The following is a 15,026-nucleotide window of genomic DNA, read 5'->3' as shown; positions in this document are numbered from 1 at the left end:
ACAGAACGCTGAGCCAATTACAGCGCAACAAGACAACATTACGGACCCCTACACTCTGTATTTTCCGCTGGCTGCCCCACCACCACAGAAAGCACTGATCTACGACGAAACTCCTGCATTTTGGAGCTGCCTTACTCAAGAAAGTAAAAGAGAGACCATGTTGTATGCGACATTATTAATTCAAATATCTATATATATTTGTTTTTACGTTGTTTGTAAACTGATATGTGACACATATTAATGCCAACATAACATGCAAAACAGGCTACAACAAATGAATAGATGTATTGTGAGAGTTCAGTGACCAGCCGGAGGAAGACGACAGCACCCTCCTCAGGGGATAGGTACTCAGTGTAAAACCAATTAGTACACACCTGGGCCCACTAATTGCTTTGTGTCTTCCTCTATATAGATGTGCCAGGAGAGGAGCTGAGGGGGAATAGAGACGGGGACCTGGGAGAACGTCAGATTTTCCGATCTCAGAGAAAGCTTTGTTTACTGGGGCACCTTGTCTCTCTGTTGACCAAGGCTAGCTTTAGGTAGAGAGAACTGTTCCTCCTGGAACTATTATGTGTAGTCAATAGTCTAAAGACAGGAGTAGTTGTTTTTTGCTTCCCCTTTTTGGCCACTGCCTTTTGGTCAAAGGTTTAGTTTATGTTTATATACACGGCAGGCGGCAGGGTAGCCTAGTGGTTAGAGCGTTGGACTAGTAAGGTACAAATCTGTCGCTCTGCCTCTGAACAGGCAGTTAACCCACTGTTCCTAGGCTGTCATTGAAAATAAGAATTTGTTCTTAACTGACTTGCCTAGTAAAATAAAGGTAAAATACACGGGTGTTTGGACGTTACCCTGTACTGGAGTTATTTTGTCGGGCGAAAGAAAACAACCTGTTTAGTAAACATTCACAAGAAAAGGAATCTCAACCACTGCCTCTGGTCTGTTCATGTTGTGCCTCCCGCCTGTGTTAGGGGGTTTCGGACAACTGGTGAAGAATGCGGGCATCTTGAGGCAAGACCACAAGCTTTCCCTTTTCCGGTGGCTTTGATTTAATTTTTTAAATTTGATCTTTCGGAAGCCGGTTACGCCTGCTGATAGGCATGAGTGAAGAATTGCTACATCAACGGCCTGCGCCATTGCCCAACAGGAGACCTTAGACCTCCTCAGGTCCAAAATAGCAGACCGCCTGTCTGATGTAGGATGCCCAATGTCAACGCTCTGATTCCACATCTGACGGAGGACGACGATGTGGAGGCCCATCTCCTGGCCTTCGAACGAACGGCGCAGAGAGAGAGTGAGTCCTCAGGATGACTGGGCGGGCCTCCTGGCTCCTGCTCACAGGCAAAGCCCAGGCAGCGTACTATGACATTAAGGAAGGGGCTGCCACGGATTACGCACGTCTGAAGGTGGAGATTCAGGCCAGCTATCAGCTGAATCCCAGAGACCGGGCCCAAAGATTTCATGACTGGAAGAACGCCGAAGTCACCAAAGGGCCAGCTCTACCAACTTATCAGTCTGGTAAGGGGGTGGTTATGCCCCACAAAAACCACGGCTGAAATGTTGGAAACCCTGGTCATAGACAAGTGTTTGAGGGACATACCCGTCACCATGCAGAGGATAGGCCTTCCTAGATTCGGGAAGCATGGTTTCTCTGGTACGGGAGGAGATCCTGGCCAACGCGCCCGGTCTCGAGGCAGAGACCTCTGTAGCCTGCATCCACAGGGACAGCAAACGCTACCCCACAGCCCGAGTCAGCTTCCATACCCCTGCCGGTAAGACCACCCTGAGCATTGGGGTGGTTCCCCAAATGAAGGTACCCGTGCTACTGGGGAGGAACTGCCCCGTGTTCGAGCTTCTGTGGAGGAAGGCGGGGTGAGGGAGTGGCCCCGATTGAGCACAGAGACTGAACAACTCTAATCGCCAGGCACTGGCGCACTCCGTGTTCCAGGAGACCACGGAGGAAGACACCTTGGAGGAGGATTGAGAGCGACAAGTCCACGAGCTCCCGAGGGAGAAGTTACGCCAGGTGTTTAAGGAGTCATCGAGGGAGAGCACCCTGAGGGGGTTTGGCACAAAGTCATCCGACCTGACCAGGAGCACCCCCTCCCTCACCCCAACACGCACAACTTCCCCTGTCGGAAGAGCTATTGGCCCAAGTCGGAACCGCCCAACACCAGGAACCTGACCTTCTAAAGGCGATGCGGAAGGTGAAGAGGATAGATGGGAAGAATATCGTCTCGGACGGTGAGTTAACTACTCCTTATTACGCCATCAAGCGGGGTCTCTTGTACTGGGTGTGTGCTGCCATCCTGTTAGAAGGTAACAGATTATTTTATTACAATGGTTCAAATGTATTTTCATTGTGTTCCATGGTGTTATTCGCCCCCTAATGGAGCTTTCTGGTACTTAGAAAGACTACGCAAACAGGAAGTAGAGAATTTGTTCGCTACAGTGCAGGTCTTTCAGTGTAGTTATTTCTTGTCTCGCATTCAGCCTTGGAAAATATTTGTTTGTAAGTTCGATTCAAGCATTTAGCTAATGATGATAGTCTTGTTATTGATAGAGTTGCTTACATATCAATGTTGGTTGGTTGCATTTACTCACACAAATTGCAATGCCTTTCATGTATGTCGTTAGCTGTATTACTTTGCTCGTGCGTCATGCAAACGAATTGTAAAATATACAATACTGTAGTTTTGTTACTGTTTCTAGTGTAATATGCTTTGTTATTCTACATAGATGGTTGTACATTATTAGAGTAATGAAAGGAGTTAGCCAATTACCATATGAGTAACAATTATCTATATGGTTTGAGGGAACACATGGCCAAAGTGCAGGAAACCCAAGCCTGGGTGTACAACAAAACGGCCCAGCTGCGACAGTTCCGCCCTGGAGATAAGGTCCCCGTCCCCAAGCCGGAACACCGGCTTCAGGCTCGGTGGCATGGCCAATATGTGGTGACAGATCAAGTCTCCCTGGTAAACTACAGGGTGAGTAGTTCAGAATGACAGTGCCCTCAGCAGATATACCACATCAGCCTGTTGAAAGCCTATGTGGAATGAGCGGTGCAGGTTCTGATGGAACTTAAGGCAGACGGAGAGGAACGACCGACAGAAAAGGTTTCGGCCCCAGTCTTACGGCTCAACAGACACGAGACCTTGGAAGGGTTGTCCACCAGAACCATCGGGTCTTCTCCCCCTTTCGGGGCAGACCTTTTTCTGCCACTGCATAGCCACAGAGCCAGGGAAGAAGGTTCATCTCCAACCCTACAGTGTACCAGAAGCACACCGGGAGCTGGTATGGAAAGAAGGGAGGAAGATGTTCAAGATGAGGTCATTAAGCCGTCCACCTGCGAATGGTCCAGCCCTATCGAGCTGGTGCCGAAACCCAATGGGTCTATTCACTTCTGCAACGATTTCCGAGCCTTCAACGCCATCTCCAGGTTCGACGCCTACCCCATTCCCGAGGATCGATGAGCTGCTTGAGAAAGCCCACTATATATCGACCCTCGACCTCACAAAGAGGTACTGGCAGATGCCTCTGGTCCCCGAAGACCGCCACAAAACCTCCTTTGCCACCCCATATGGGCTATTTCAGTACGTTCGCCTCCCCTTCGGCAAGCATGGAGCGGCCGCCAACTTCCAGAGGCTTATTAGACACGCAGTTACATCCTCACCAGGCCTTCGCTGCTTATGACATTGTAATACACAGTGAGGACTGGGAGGACCACCTCCGCCAGCTGCGCTCTGTGCTAGCCAGCCTGGAGGTGGACGGCCTGACAGCTAACCCAAAGAAGTGCCACCTGGGACTGAACGAGGCTGAATACCTTGGTTACACCATTGGCAGTGGTCTGATCAAACCACAAGTGGAGAGGACCCGGGCCATCCGGGAGTGGCTGCTGCCCTGGGACAAGAAGGGAGTCCGCTCCTTCCTGGGCCTAACGGGTTACTACAGATGGTTCATCCCAAACTACAACACCATTTCCACCCCACTGACCAACATGACAAAGAAGAGAAACCCGGTGAGTTTGGTAGTCTGAAACCACCTCAAAGACACACTGCTCAGAACCGGTGTTGAGAGCCCCTGATTTTCAGCAGCCCTTCACTGTTCACACCGACGTCTCCAGCACCGGCTTGGGGGCTATACTGTCCCAAGGGGACAGGGTGGGGGAACGTCCTGTCCTATACGTAAGCCGCAAGCTGACGACCGGGAGCGGAAGTACGTGACGATAGAGAGGGAGCACTGGTAATTAAGTGGGCCCTAGAATACTTGAGGTAGTTTCTCCTTGGGAGGCGATTCTGGCTGGTCACGGATCATGCACCCCTCCAGTGGTTGGTGTGGTATGCGAGACACGAACAGCCGAATAACAAGATGTTTCCTGTCGCGCCAACCATTTTAATTTCCTAGGTGGTTCACCGAAGAGCACACAGAAATGCAGTTGCGCTATCCCGTCGAGACCCTGAGGTCTCGTCTGACGCACGCCCCTATGGGTTGATCTTGGGAGGGAAGGCATGTGAGAGTTCAGTGACCAGCCGGAGGAAGAAGACACGACAGCACCCTCCTCCGGGGATAGATGCTCGGTGTAAAGCAAATTAGTAAACACCTAGGCCCACTAATTGCTTTGTGTCTTCCTCTATATAGGTTTGCCAGGAGAGGAGCTGAGGGAGAATAGAGACTGCAACCTGGGAGGACGTCAGATTTTCCTATCTCAGAGAAAGCTTTGTTTACTGGGGCACCTTGTCTCTCTGTTAACTTAGGCAGGCTTTAGGTAGAGCGACGTGTTCCTCCTGTAACTATTATGTGTAGTCAATAGTTGATATTGAAATGTATTTTAATTGGTAACTCTGGGTCTTCCTTTCCTGTAGCGGTCCTCGTGAGAGCCAGTTTCATCATAGAGCTTAATGGTTTTTGCGACTGCACTTGAAGAAACTTTCAAAGTTCTTTAAATGTTCCGTATTGACTGACCTTCACGTCTTAAAGTAATGATGGACTGTCGATTCTCTTCGCTTATTTGAGCTGTTCTTGCCATAATATGGACTTGGTCTTTTACCAAATAGGGCTATCTTTTGTATACCAACCCTACCTTGTCACAACATGTCTGATTGGCTCAAATTAAACAGGAAAGTAATTCCACAAATTAACTTTTATCAAGGCACACTTGTTAATGGAAATGCATTCCAGGTGACTATCTCATGAAGCTGGTTGAGAGAATACCAAGAGTGTGCTAAGCTGTCATCAAGGCAAAAGGTGGCTGTTTAACACTTTTTGGTTACTACATGATTCCATATGTGTTATTTAGTTTTGATGTCGTCACTGTTATTCTACGATGTAGAAAATTGTGAAAGTTAAGAAGAACCGGCTTCAACATTGAGTGTCTTCCACTGCCGAGGAGAGAGCACCACCAGTGGGCCTTGTTTCACGAGGAGTCGCCCAAGTTCTTCCACGAGCCCGTCATCACCCTCTTTAACCACACGGCCACCTTCAGCCAGTACTCCCAGCTGCCCCTCACCTCCCAGCACCTGGAGAACCTGGAGGTCCTGACCTCCCAGACCTACCTGGTGTCCCTCAACCAGAAGAACGAGCTGAGGAAAACACTAGCCCCGGTGGTGTACGTCCAGTCAGACTGCGACCCTCCGTCGGACCGGGATGCCTATGTGAGTGAGTTAATGAAGCACATCAGGGTTGATTCCTATGGACAATGCCTCCACAACAAAGACCTGCCTTCCCATCTGAGGGACTCGATTGCCATGGAGGAGCAGGCCTTCTACCAGATCCTGGCCCAGTACAAATTCATTCTGGCCTTTGAGAACGCCGTCTGTGACGACTACATCACCGAGAAACTATGGAGGCCTCTCAAGCTTGGGGTGGTTCCTGTGTATTACAGTGCTCCCAAGGTTCAGCAATGGCTGCCGAGCAGCAGTAGTGCGGTTGTAGTCTTCCCAGACGAGCCCCCTGAAAAACTGTCTCTGTCTCTAAAGAGGTTAGCTGAGGACGACGGGGAGTTTGACAATATGATTAGTTTGACAGTAAATAGTTGATTATAATGAATCTTAATTTGGATCCCCATTAGCTGATGCCAGGATGACAGCTAGTCTTCTCGTGGTCCATACACAAAACTAAAAAGACAGACTTTACATTATTGACATTACAAGCCTGTAACACAATATTGTGTTAATAATAATATTCAAGCTAGAATGAAATAGACCTGCAGGAGTACAGTCTTTTTTTATTGTGCCTATATAGTAATATTTCTGCTTCCCAAACAGGAACTTGTTCCTAAAGCCTGGCAAGCAGAGGGAAACCACCTAAAGTGTCCGCTTCCGAGGGTATTTGACTTTGCTTCAGGCCCTAGAAAGCGGACATCTTTGAGAGGAATTTGGACGGCCAGTTACGAGCAGTCAAAGAAAGAGGCTAGGGCATTGCATTACTTGGCTGAGAGGAACAGGAATTTCCCTGTGGTGCAGTACTGGAAGGAAGTATTCACTGACTCAAACACTACTACAACTAAAACACTGTAATTCACATAGAAATATCCTTTGCTGAAATACAGTATAATTTTTCTACCCAGTGCTTTGGTGGTGGTGTGTCAAAGTTTGATCAATATCTTTCATATCTTTAACATTTTTATTTGACCTTTATTTAACTAGGCAAGTCAGTTAGAACAAATTCTTGTTTTCAGTGATGGTCTAGGAACAGTGGGTTAACTGCCTTGTTCAGGGACAGAACGCCAGATTTGTCAGCTCGGGGTTTTGATCTTGCAACCTTTCGGTTACTAGTCCAATGCTCTAACCACTAGGCTACCGCAAATGACTGCTTTTGCTTTGTCAACCATAGTTTTGACATCCAAATTGCATCAAGAGTAGACCGAGGCAGAGCACTTTGAGGAAACAGTTCCGTTGTGTCGTTATTTCACTGAAGCCATGAAATGTGAGTTATTATGAAAGTGAGAAAATGTCTGGTCTTTCTAACGAAACCTTCCTTAATCTTCCTTAAACCAAATACTTTCAGGAGTCTACACCTCTGTTCAGGAATAGGAATATGTCATTACCTGACAAATGTTACGTTTACATTTAAAGCAACAGTGTCAATTTATCATACTGCTTTTATCTCTGTTTTTACAGTAACTTTGTATTGCATTTTTAAACTCTAATAAAACATTAAATGTTCCTGTTTTATAATTAACAAAAATAGTAACAGAACACAAAATACTTTCAAATATTGTTTTGAGTTACATGGTGGATGGATTATCTTGGCAAGGAGAAATGCTCACTAACAGGGATGTAAACAAATTTGTGCAGAGAAATAAGCTGTTTCTACGTATGGGCTGGAATCTTTTTTTTTCAGCTCATGAAACATGGGACCAACACTTTAAATGTTTTTGTTCAGTTTATTGAATAAGCTGAAAGTACATCTTAATGTAGGGCATAATGGAAGCAAAATGAACAATAACATTTCACAATAGTAATAGATCATTAATTTCAAATGAATGGATAACTAAAACCTAAAGTAATTTATTGAATGATATACACATTGTGTGAAATGGTAACTGTGTGTGCATGCCTGTGCCTTTCTCTCCCTAGTCTAATGCAATGTACTATTTTACCAAAAAACATCAATCTTCAGACCATCACCATAGTCCAATTTTGTTTTATTGGAACATTTCTCATCATTCCACCACCCTTGACTAGTTGGATGATATACAAACTCCCCACAGTCCTGGTCTGTTCCATTGTTGCCGTTGGGCTGCCCTCTCCCCCAATTCGCTGTGGTGTACCATCCACCCATTTCCAGGTCCCTTCAGTAACTGAGTCAGTAAGACCAATCCAGACATTATTTTTTGTTTGGTATAATCCATTGATAAATACCTGTTCCTCTTTGCTGTTTATGATCACCAGATCTGCTCCAAACTCTTGGCATTCTTCACTGCTCTGAGTCCAGGTTTTATTCTCATTGGCGATGTAGTAACAGCTGAATTCAAACTCCCTCCAGCCTTCTGGACAGCGTCTCCCTTTGATCTTCTTGTTCAGGTTTTCTTTCTCCTTCTGTAGCTGGTCTCTCTCTTTAGTCAGGTTGTTGGAACTGGTCGATTGGTTTCTCTGGTAGACAGACAGGCTTATGATCCCAGCCAGTAGGAGAACACACAGCAGCCTCAGACACACTGCAGCAGCTCTGGAGGGTCTCTTCCACCAAGTATATTGCTCCTTCTCTTGGGCTGGCCCTGAAGGAACTTGAATTGGCATATGTATTTTCATCATTGTCCATCTTGACACACTTCTGCTCAAATACAGTTAACTTCAACTGTTACTTCAGCTCTTACTGTAAGTCTAGTTCTGAGTCAAGAGTCATCCTCAGTAATAGTGGACAGGAAACAGGAAATTTATAGTTCCTCAGTACATGAAAACGCATAATTGTCTTAGAAATGCTGTTGGGTAAATACAACCACTCTCAAATTCAAAGACTGAGTCCATGACGTCAACATGCTTGTTTTAATGTATATTTAAACAAAGTTGTTTATTTACTTTTTATCTTCCTCTTTAGTCATTATAGGGTTTAAACATGATAGGGTTAAACATGATAGGGTTAAACATGATAGGGTTAAACATGATAGGGTTAAACATGATAGGGTTAAAACATGATAGGGTTAAACATGATAGGGTTTAAACATGATAGGGGTTAAACATGATAGGGTTAAAACATGACAGGGGTTAAACATGATAGGGTTAAACATGATAGGGTTAAAACATGACAGGGGTTAAACATGATAGGTTAAACATGATAGGGTTAAACATGATAGGGTTAAAACATGATAGGGTTAAAACATGATAGGGTTAAACATGATAGGGTTAAACATGATAGGGTTAAACATGATAGGGTTAAACATGACAGGGGTTAAACATGATAGGGTTAAACATGATAGGGTTAAACATGATAGGGTTAAAACATGATAGGGTTAAAACATGATAGGGTTAAACATGATAGGGTTAAACATGATAGGGTTAAACATGATAGGGTTAAACATGATAGGGGTTAAACATGATAGGGTTAAAACATGATAGGGTTAAAACATGATAGGGTTAAACATGATAGGGTTAAAACATGATAGGGTTAAACATGATAGGGTTAAACATGACAGGGGTTAAACACGATAGGGTTAAACATGATAGGGGTTAACAGTTCTTCTAAACTCTTCAGTCATGATGGGGTTTAAACATTCCTACTTAACTCAAAGGGCCATGTTAGTCTAATGATTGTTGAACAGCAGGACTTTTGTTTCTTAATATGATGTACCACTGTGTCCTTTACAGGGAGCTATAGGGCTTTTAATGAGAGAGATCACCATTATTTATCTTCAGATTCCATATTGGAATATGAGCATGGATCCATTTTTAACAGCATGAAATACTCTTAGGTATGAAACATAGCTAGACTGTATTGTTTTACTACAATATGTACCTATTACCTTAATCATTAAACACATTGAATATATGGTTATTACAACCAGTGGTGGAAAAAGTACCCAATTGTGATACTTGAGTAAAAGTATAGATACCTTAATTGAAACTCAATGATCCTTTACGATAGACTGTCACGCCCTGATCTGTTTCACCTGTCCTTGTGATTGTCTCATCCCCTTCCAGGTGTCGCTTATGTATTTATACCTGTGTTTCCTGTCTCTCTGTTCCAGTTCGTCTTGTTTGTTTCAAGTCAACCAGCGTGTTTTCCCCCAGGCTCCTTACTACTCTCTCTTTCTCTCCACTCTGAACCTCCTAGATCTGGTTTTGACTCTTTGCCTGTCCACGACCATTCTCTTGCCTACCCCTTTTGGAACTAATAAATATCAAACACTCAAACCATTTGCCTCCCGTGTCTGCATCTGGGTCTGGGTCTGGCACTGAGCCCTTATAGTACGAACTGGCCATTACAGACCCAGCATACTTGGACCAGCTCCGCCACGCTGTCTCTCTGCAGGAAGCCACCACTGGGAGACAGGAGGAGCTACTTCAGGACCTTCTGGAAGGGTTTCATTCCCTGACAGAATGCCACGACCAAGGGTTTAAGGCTATTATGGAGCAAACCAGGGAGTTGGCTCATAGGCAACCTACCACCTCTGAGAACCCTCAACCGCCCAGAAACCTTTGCCCTATGAGTGGTGAGTTTGTACAGCCTACCCTGGCTCCCCGGGAACGCTGCTTCCCTCCTCCGGAGCGTTATTCTGGGGGATCCTGGTACCTGCCAGGGTTTTCTTGCTCAATGCTCCCTTATTTTTGAGCTACAGCCATCTTTGTTCCCTTCGGACCAATCTAAGATAGCATATATTATTACGCTAATGTCGGGAAGGGCGCTCTCCTGGGCAACGGCTGTTTGGGAGCAACAATCCGTCATTTGTCATAATCTGGAGGATTTCATGGCAGAGGTGAGGAAGGTGTTCGATTCGCTGGTATCCGGGAGAGAGGCGGCCGTAAACTTCTTGAATTATGTCAAGATTCCCGTAGTGTGGCAGACTATGCTGTTGATTTTCGCACATTGGCGCGTGAGAGTGCCTGGAATCCCTTTTCAATACCTTCCTTCACGGACTATCTGAGGTGATAAAGGATGATCTAGCTGCTGGGGAATTGCTGGTGGACCTCGATTCCCTCTTCGCCCTCTCCATTAGAATTGATGGGTGGCTAAGGGAAAGTAGGAGTGAGAGGAGGTCTGACCTGGGTCACACTCGTTCATCCGCAGTGGCTCGCTCATCTTCGAAGGAATCCGGAAGTCCCCGAAGGCTATTCTTCCGGAGAGGATCCGAAGACACCCAAGCCTCCTCGAGAATGATCGATGACAGGTGAGTCTGACACACCAGAACCTATGCAACTGGGAAGGGCTAGGTTATCGCCTAGGGAACGTTCCCGCAGGCTAAGCTCCAATTGCTGTCTGTATTGTGGAGCTGTGGGGCATTATATAACCACCTGCCCAGTTAAGAGACCGGACACCTTAGTAGGTACAAGCACTGGTGAGTCTGACTGGGAATCCTCTAAGTCACATTACCCGTACTCCTTTTTATGTGATCTTGCTGTGGGGAGATCAGTCTAAGTCTCTCCAGGTGCTTATTGACTCTGGGGCAGATGAGAGGTTTATGGACGCTACCCTGGTATCAGAACTGGGTATCACTACTCAACTCCTCTCTGTTGCCATGGATGCCAGGGCACTGGATGGTCGTTCCATTGGAGTCACGCACAGCACAATTCCCCTAAATATGCAAGTATCTGGAAACCACAGTGAGTCAATTGTTTTGGGTTTTTCTTGGCTCCAAAAAAACAACCCAGATATTGACTGGACTATGGGTTCCATTCTGGGTTGGAGCCCATTTTGCCATTCACACTGCCTAAAGGCAGCACAGCCATCCCAGAAACGTCTGTCTCCAGGAATAAGTACGGCCATGGATCTCTCTGCCTTGCCTGCAGAGTATCATGACCTCCTGGAGGTTTTCAGCAAGACTCGGGCTACCTTCCTCACACCATCCCTACGATTGTGCTATTGACCTCCTCCCATGCACCACACCGCCTCTAGGTTGGCTATATTCCCTGTCCAGACCTGAGACCAAGGCCATGGAGGAGTACATTGAGGACTGGATGTTCCGCCCCTTCCAGCCAGTGTCTCCACTCCTCCAGGGCCATCTTTACAGCTAGGAGGTCCCGGTGCCCAACATCATAATTCCTTTCTGCAGAGTTGAGATGATGGGACATGAAGGCACAGGCATGAAGCTTTTGGTCTTGGATGGATTGCTGGGAAAGAACGCATTTGCCCTTCTGACCTGAGACCAAGGCCATGAAGGAGTACTCGAGGACTCACTGGCTGTTGGGAGCATTCGCCCTCCTGCCTCAGGATTCTTCTTTGTGGGAAAAAAGGACAAGACTCTGCATCCATGTATTGATTACCTGGGTCTCAATGAAATTACGATTAAAAATCGGTACCCTCTACCACTCCTCTCCTCAGCTTTCGATCCTCTACAGGGGGCTACTATCTTCACCAAATTGGACCTTTGGAATGTCTACCATCTTGTGCGGATACGCGAAGGAGACGAGTGGAAGACTGCTTTCAACACTGCCAGTGTACATTATGAGTACCTGGTTATGCCGTTTGGACTCAACAACGCGCCTGCTGTTTTCCAGGCTCTGCTCAACGATGTGCTCCGGGACATTTTGATTCATTTTGTTTTTGTCTACCTCAACGACATCCAGGTTCTCTCATTCTGCCCAGCAACACATTATCCATTTTCGACAAGTTCTTCAGCGCCTCTTGGAGAATCAGTTGTTTAGTAAAGGCTGAGAAGTGAGTTCCACCGCTCCACTATCTCCTTTCTAGGATACATTATTACTGAGTGGAATGTACAGATGGATCCGGAGAAGGTGAGAGCGGTGATGGATTGACCCCAGCCCACGTACAGGGTGCAGCTCCAACGGTTTCTGGGTTTTGCCAATTTGTACCACAGTTTCATTCTGGGCCACATCAACCTGGCGGCTCCCCTCTCAACCTGGCGGCACTGACTTCTCCCAAGGTACCATTCACATGGTCTCCAGTAGTGGAGAAGGCTTTTGGAGATCTTAAGCAGCGATTCACTACTGCTCCTATCCTCTATCCTCATCCATCCGGACCCAACTCGTCAGTTTGTGGTGGAGGTTGATGCTTCAGACATGGGAGTAGGGGTTGTTCTTTCCCAGCGATCCATCCAAGACCAAAAGCTTCATCCCTGTGCCTTCATGTCCCATCTTCTCAACTCTGCGGAAAGGAATTATGATGTTGGGAAACGGGAACTCCTAGTTGTAAAGATGGCTCTGGAGGAGTGGAGACACTGGCTGGAAGGGGCTGAACATTCATTCCTGGTATGGACGGATCATAAAAATGTAGAATATCTCTATACTGCCAAGCTCCTAAACCCGAGGCAAGCTCTGGGCTCTGTTATTTACCAGGTTCAATTTCACCATCTCCTACCAACCAGGGTCAAAGAACGTGAAGCCGGACACTCTATCCCATCTGTACAGTTCCACTGCCACTCCCTCAATCTGAGACCATCCTCCCTGCCTCTTGTTTGGTGGCTTCTGTTTTGGGAATTGAGCCTCTGGTTCGCAAGGCACAGCGTTCCCAGTTGGACCCTGGGGGGGCCAGCTAACTGGCTGTATGTTCTGGATTCGGTCCGGTCTCAGGTCCTGGAATGGGCTCACTCCTCCAGGCTTACCTGTCATCCTGCTTGTCGTCATACATTGGCTTTCCTCCGTCAAAGCTTCTGGTGGCCCACCATGGTTCCTGATGTCTCGGGCCTTCGTCTCCGCATGCATGGTGTGCGCACAAAGCAAGACTCCGCGGCAAGCTCCATCTGGCCTCCTACATTCACTCCCTGTCCCTCATTGCCCCTGGTCCCATATTTCCCTGGATTTTGTCACTGATTTTGTCACTTCCTCTGTCAGACGGCAACACCACCATCCTGACGGTGGTTGACAGATTCTCCACGGCCGCCCATTTCATCCCTCTTCCGAAGTTACCTTCAGCCAAGGCGACGGCCCAACTTATGGTGCAGCACGTCTTTCGAATCCATGGACTCCCGGTTGACATTGTCTCGGACCAGGCTCCTCAGTTCTCGTCCCAATTCTGGAAGGCGGAGGGGGGAAGAGACTGTCATGCCCTGATCTGTTTCACCTGTCCTTGTGATTGTTTCCACCCCCTCCTGGTGTCACTTATTTTCACCAGTGTATTTATCCCTGTGTTTCCTGTCTCTCTGTGCCAGTTCGTCTTGTCTGTTTCAAGTCAACCAGCATGTTTATCCCGTGCTCCTGCTTTTGCTATTCTCTCTTTTGCTAGTCCTCCAATGGTACGAATCATCACATAGCTTTCCCCTAATCATTTGTGATGAGGCCTATACAGCCTTGTTAGCAGCCTTATTCTTACTGCATGTAGCAACAACATCAGCTGACTAGTATAACCTGCATGGCCAGTAAATGTGATGATGTCCTCATTAGCTACACTTGGTTCATCTTCATGGAGGGCTGCCAGTTTGAGAACATGTCGCTGGATGCATCCCATATGGCACTCTTTTCCCAATATAGTGCACTACTTTTAACCAGGGCCCATAGAGGAGGATGTAGGAAATAGGGTGCCATTTGGGATGCATACACTTTATTTGCCTCACACGAAACCCTCATTATTATTTTTATAAACTAATTAGTAACTTTCCCTTTCACTGTCTGAAGCAGAATAAAATGTATTGTGTGTCTTGGGGGATCGGGGAGAGTTCAAAGAGCAGCTCTCAGTTCAAGGAAACGTCTGACTGATAATCTAGGCTCTCTGTAGAGCAGCTCAAATGTAAAGCCTTCACAAGCTGTACAAGAGTCATTACTTTAAATGGGGTTACCCTGCTTATAATTATCCTATTAACTCTGACCAATAGATGGGTTTACCCTGCTTATAATTATCCTATTAACTCTGACCAATAGATGGGTTTACCCTGCTTATAATTATCCTATTAACTCTGACCAATAGATGGGTTTACCCTGCTTATAATTATCCTATTAACTCTGACCAATAGATGGGTTTACCCTGCTTATAATTATCCTATTAACTCTGACCAATAGATGGGTTTACCCTGGACCAATAGATTTTACCCTGCTTATAATTATCCTATTAACTCTGACCAATAGATGGGTTTACCCTGCTTATAATTATCCTATTAACTCTGACCAATAGATGGGTTTACCCTGCTTATAATTATCCTATTAACTCTGACCAATAGATGGGTTTACCCTGCTTATAATTATCATATTAACTCTGACCAATAGATGGGTTTATATAATTATCCTATTAACTCTGACCAATAGATGGGTTTACCCTGCTTATAATTATCCTATTAACTCTGATGGGTTTACCATAATAGACCAATGGGTTTACCCTGCTTATAATTATCCTATTAACTCTGACCAATAGATGGGTTTACCCTGCTTATAATTATCCTATTAACTCTGACCAATAGATGGGTTTACCCTGCTTATAATTATCCT

The 15,026-nt window shown here is 46.1% G+C and overlaps 1 protein-coding gene and 1 pseudogene across 1 annotated transcript; one reads left to right on the top strand and one right to left on the bottom strand.

Annotated features, from left to right (window-relative positions):
- Window positions 1–3,619: 3,619 nt before the first annotated feature.
- On the top strand, window positions 3,620–6,552 carry LOC112246750 (alpha-(1,3)-fucosyltransferase 10-like). The gene is made up of 3 exons (XM_024415270.2): window positions 3,620–4,018; window positions 5,343–6,023; window positions 6,264–6,552. Exons 1-3 carry the CDS (start codon window positions 3,620–3,622, stop codon window positions 6,513–6,515), a joined length of 1,332 nt encoding a protein of 443 aa, XP_024271038.1. The 3' UTR covers window positions 6,516–6,552.
- Window positions 6,553–7,376: 824 nt separating this feature from the next.
- Window positions 7,377–8,369, bottom strand: LOC112246748 (annotated as a pseudogene).
- Window positions 8,370–15,026: the final 6,657 nt, after the last annotated feature.

The sequence above is a fragment of the Oncorhynchus tshawytscha genome, linkage group LG20 (genome assembly GCF_018296145.1).
Source record: "Oncorhynchus tshawytscha isolate Ot180627B linkage group LG20, Otsh_v2.0, whole genome shotgun sequence".
Classification (NCBI taxonomy): Eukaryota; Metazoa; Chordata; class Actinopteri; order Salmoniformes; family Salmonidae; genus Oncorhynchus; species Oncorhynchus tshawytscha.
The sequence above is the reverse complement of the archived record's forward strand: the minus strand, read 5'-3'. Positions and strand labels throughout refer to the sequence as shown.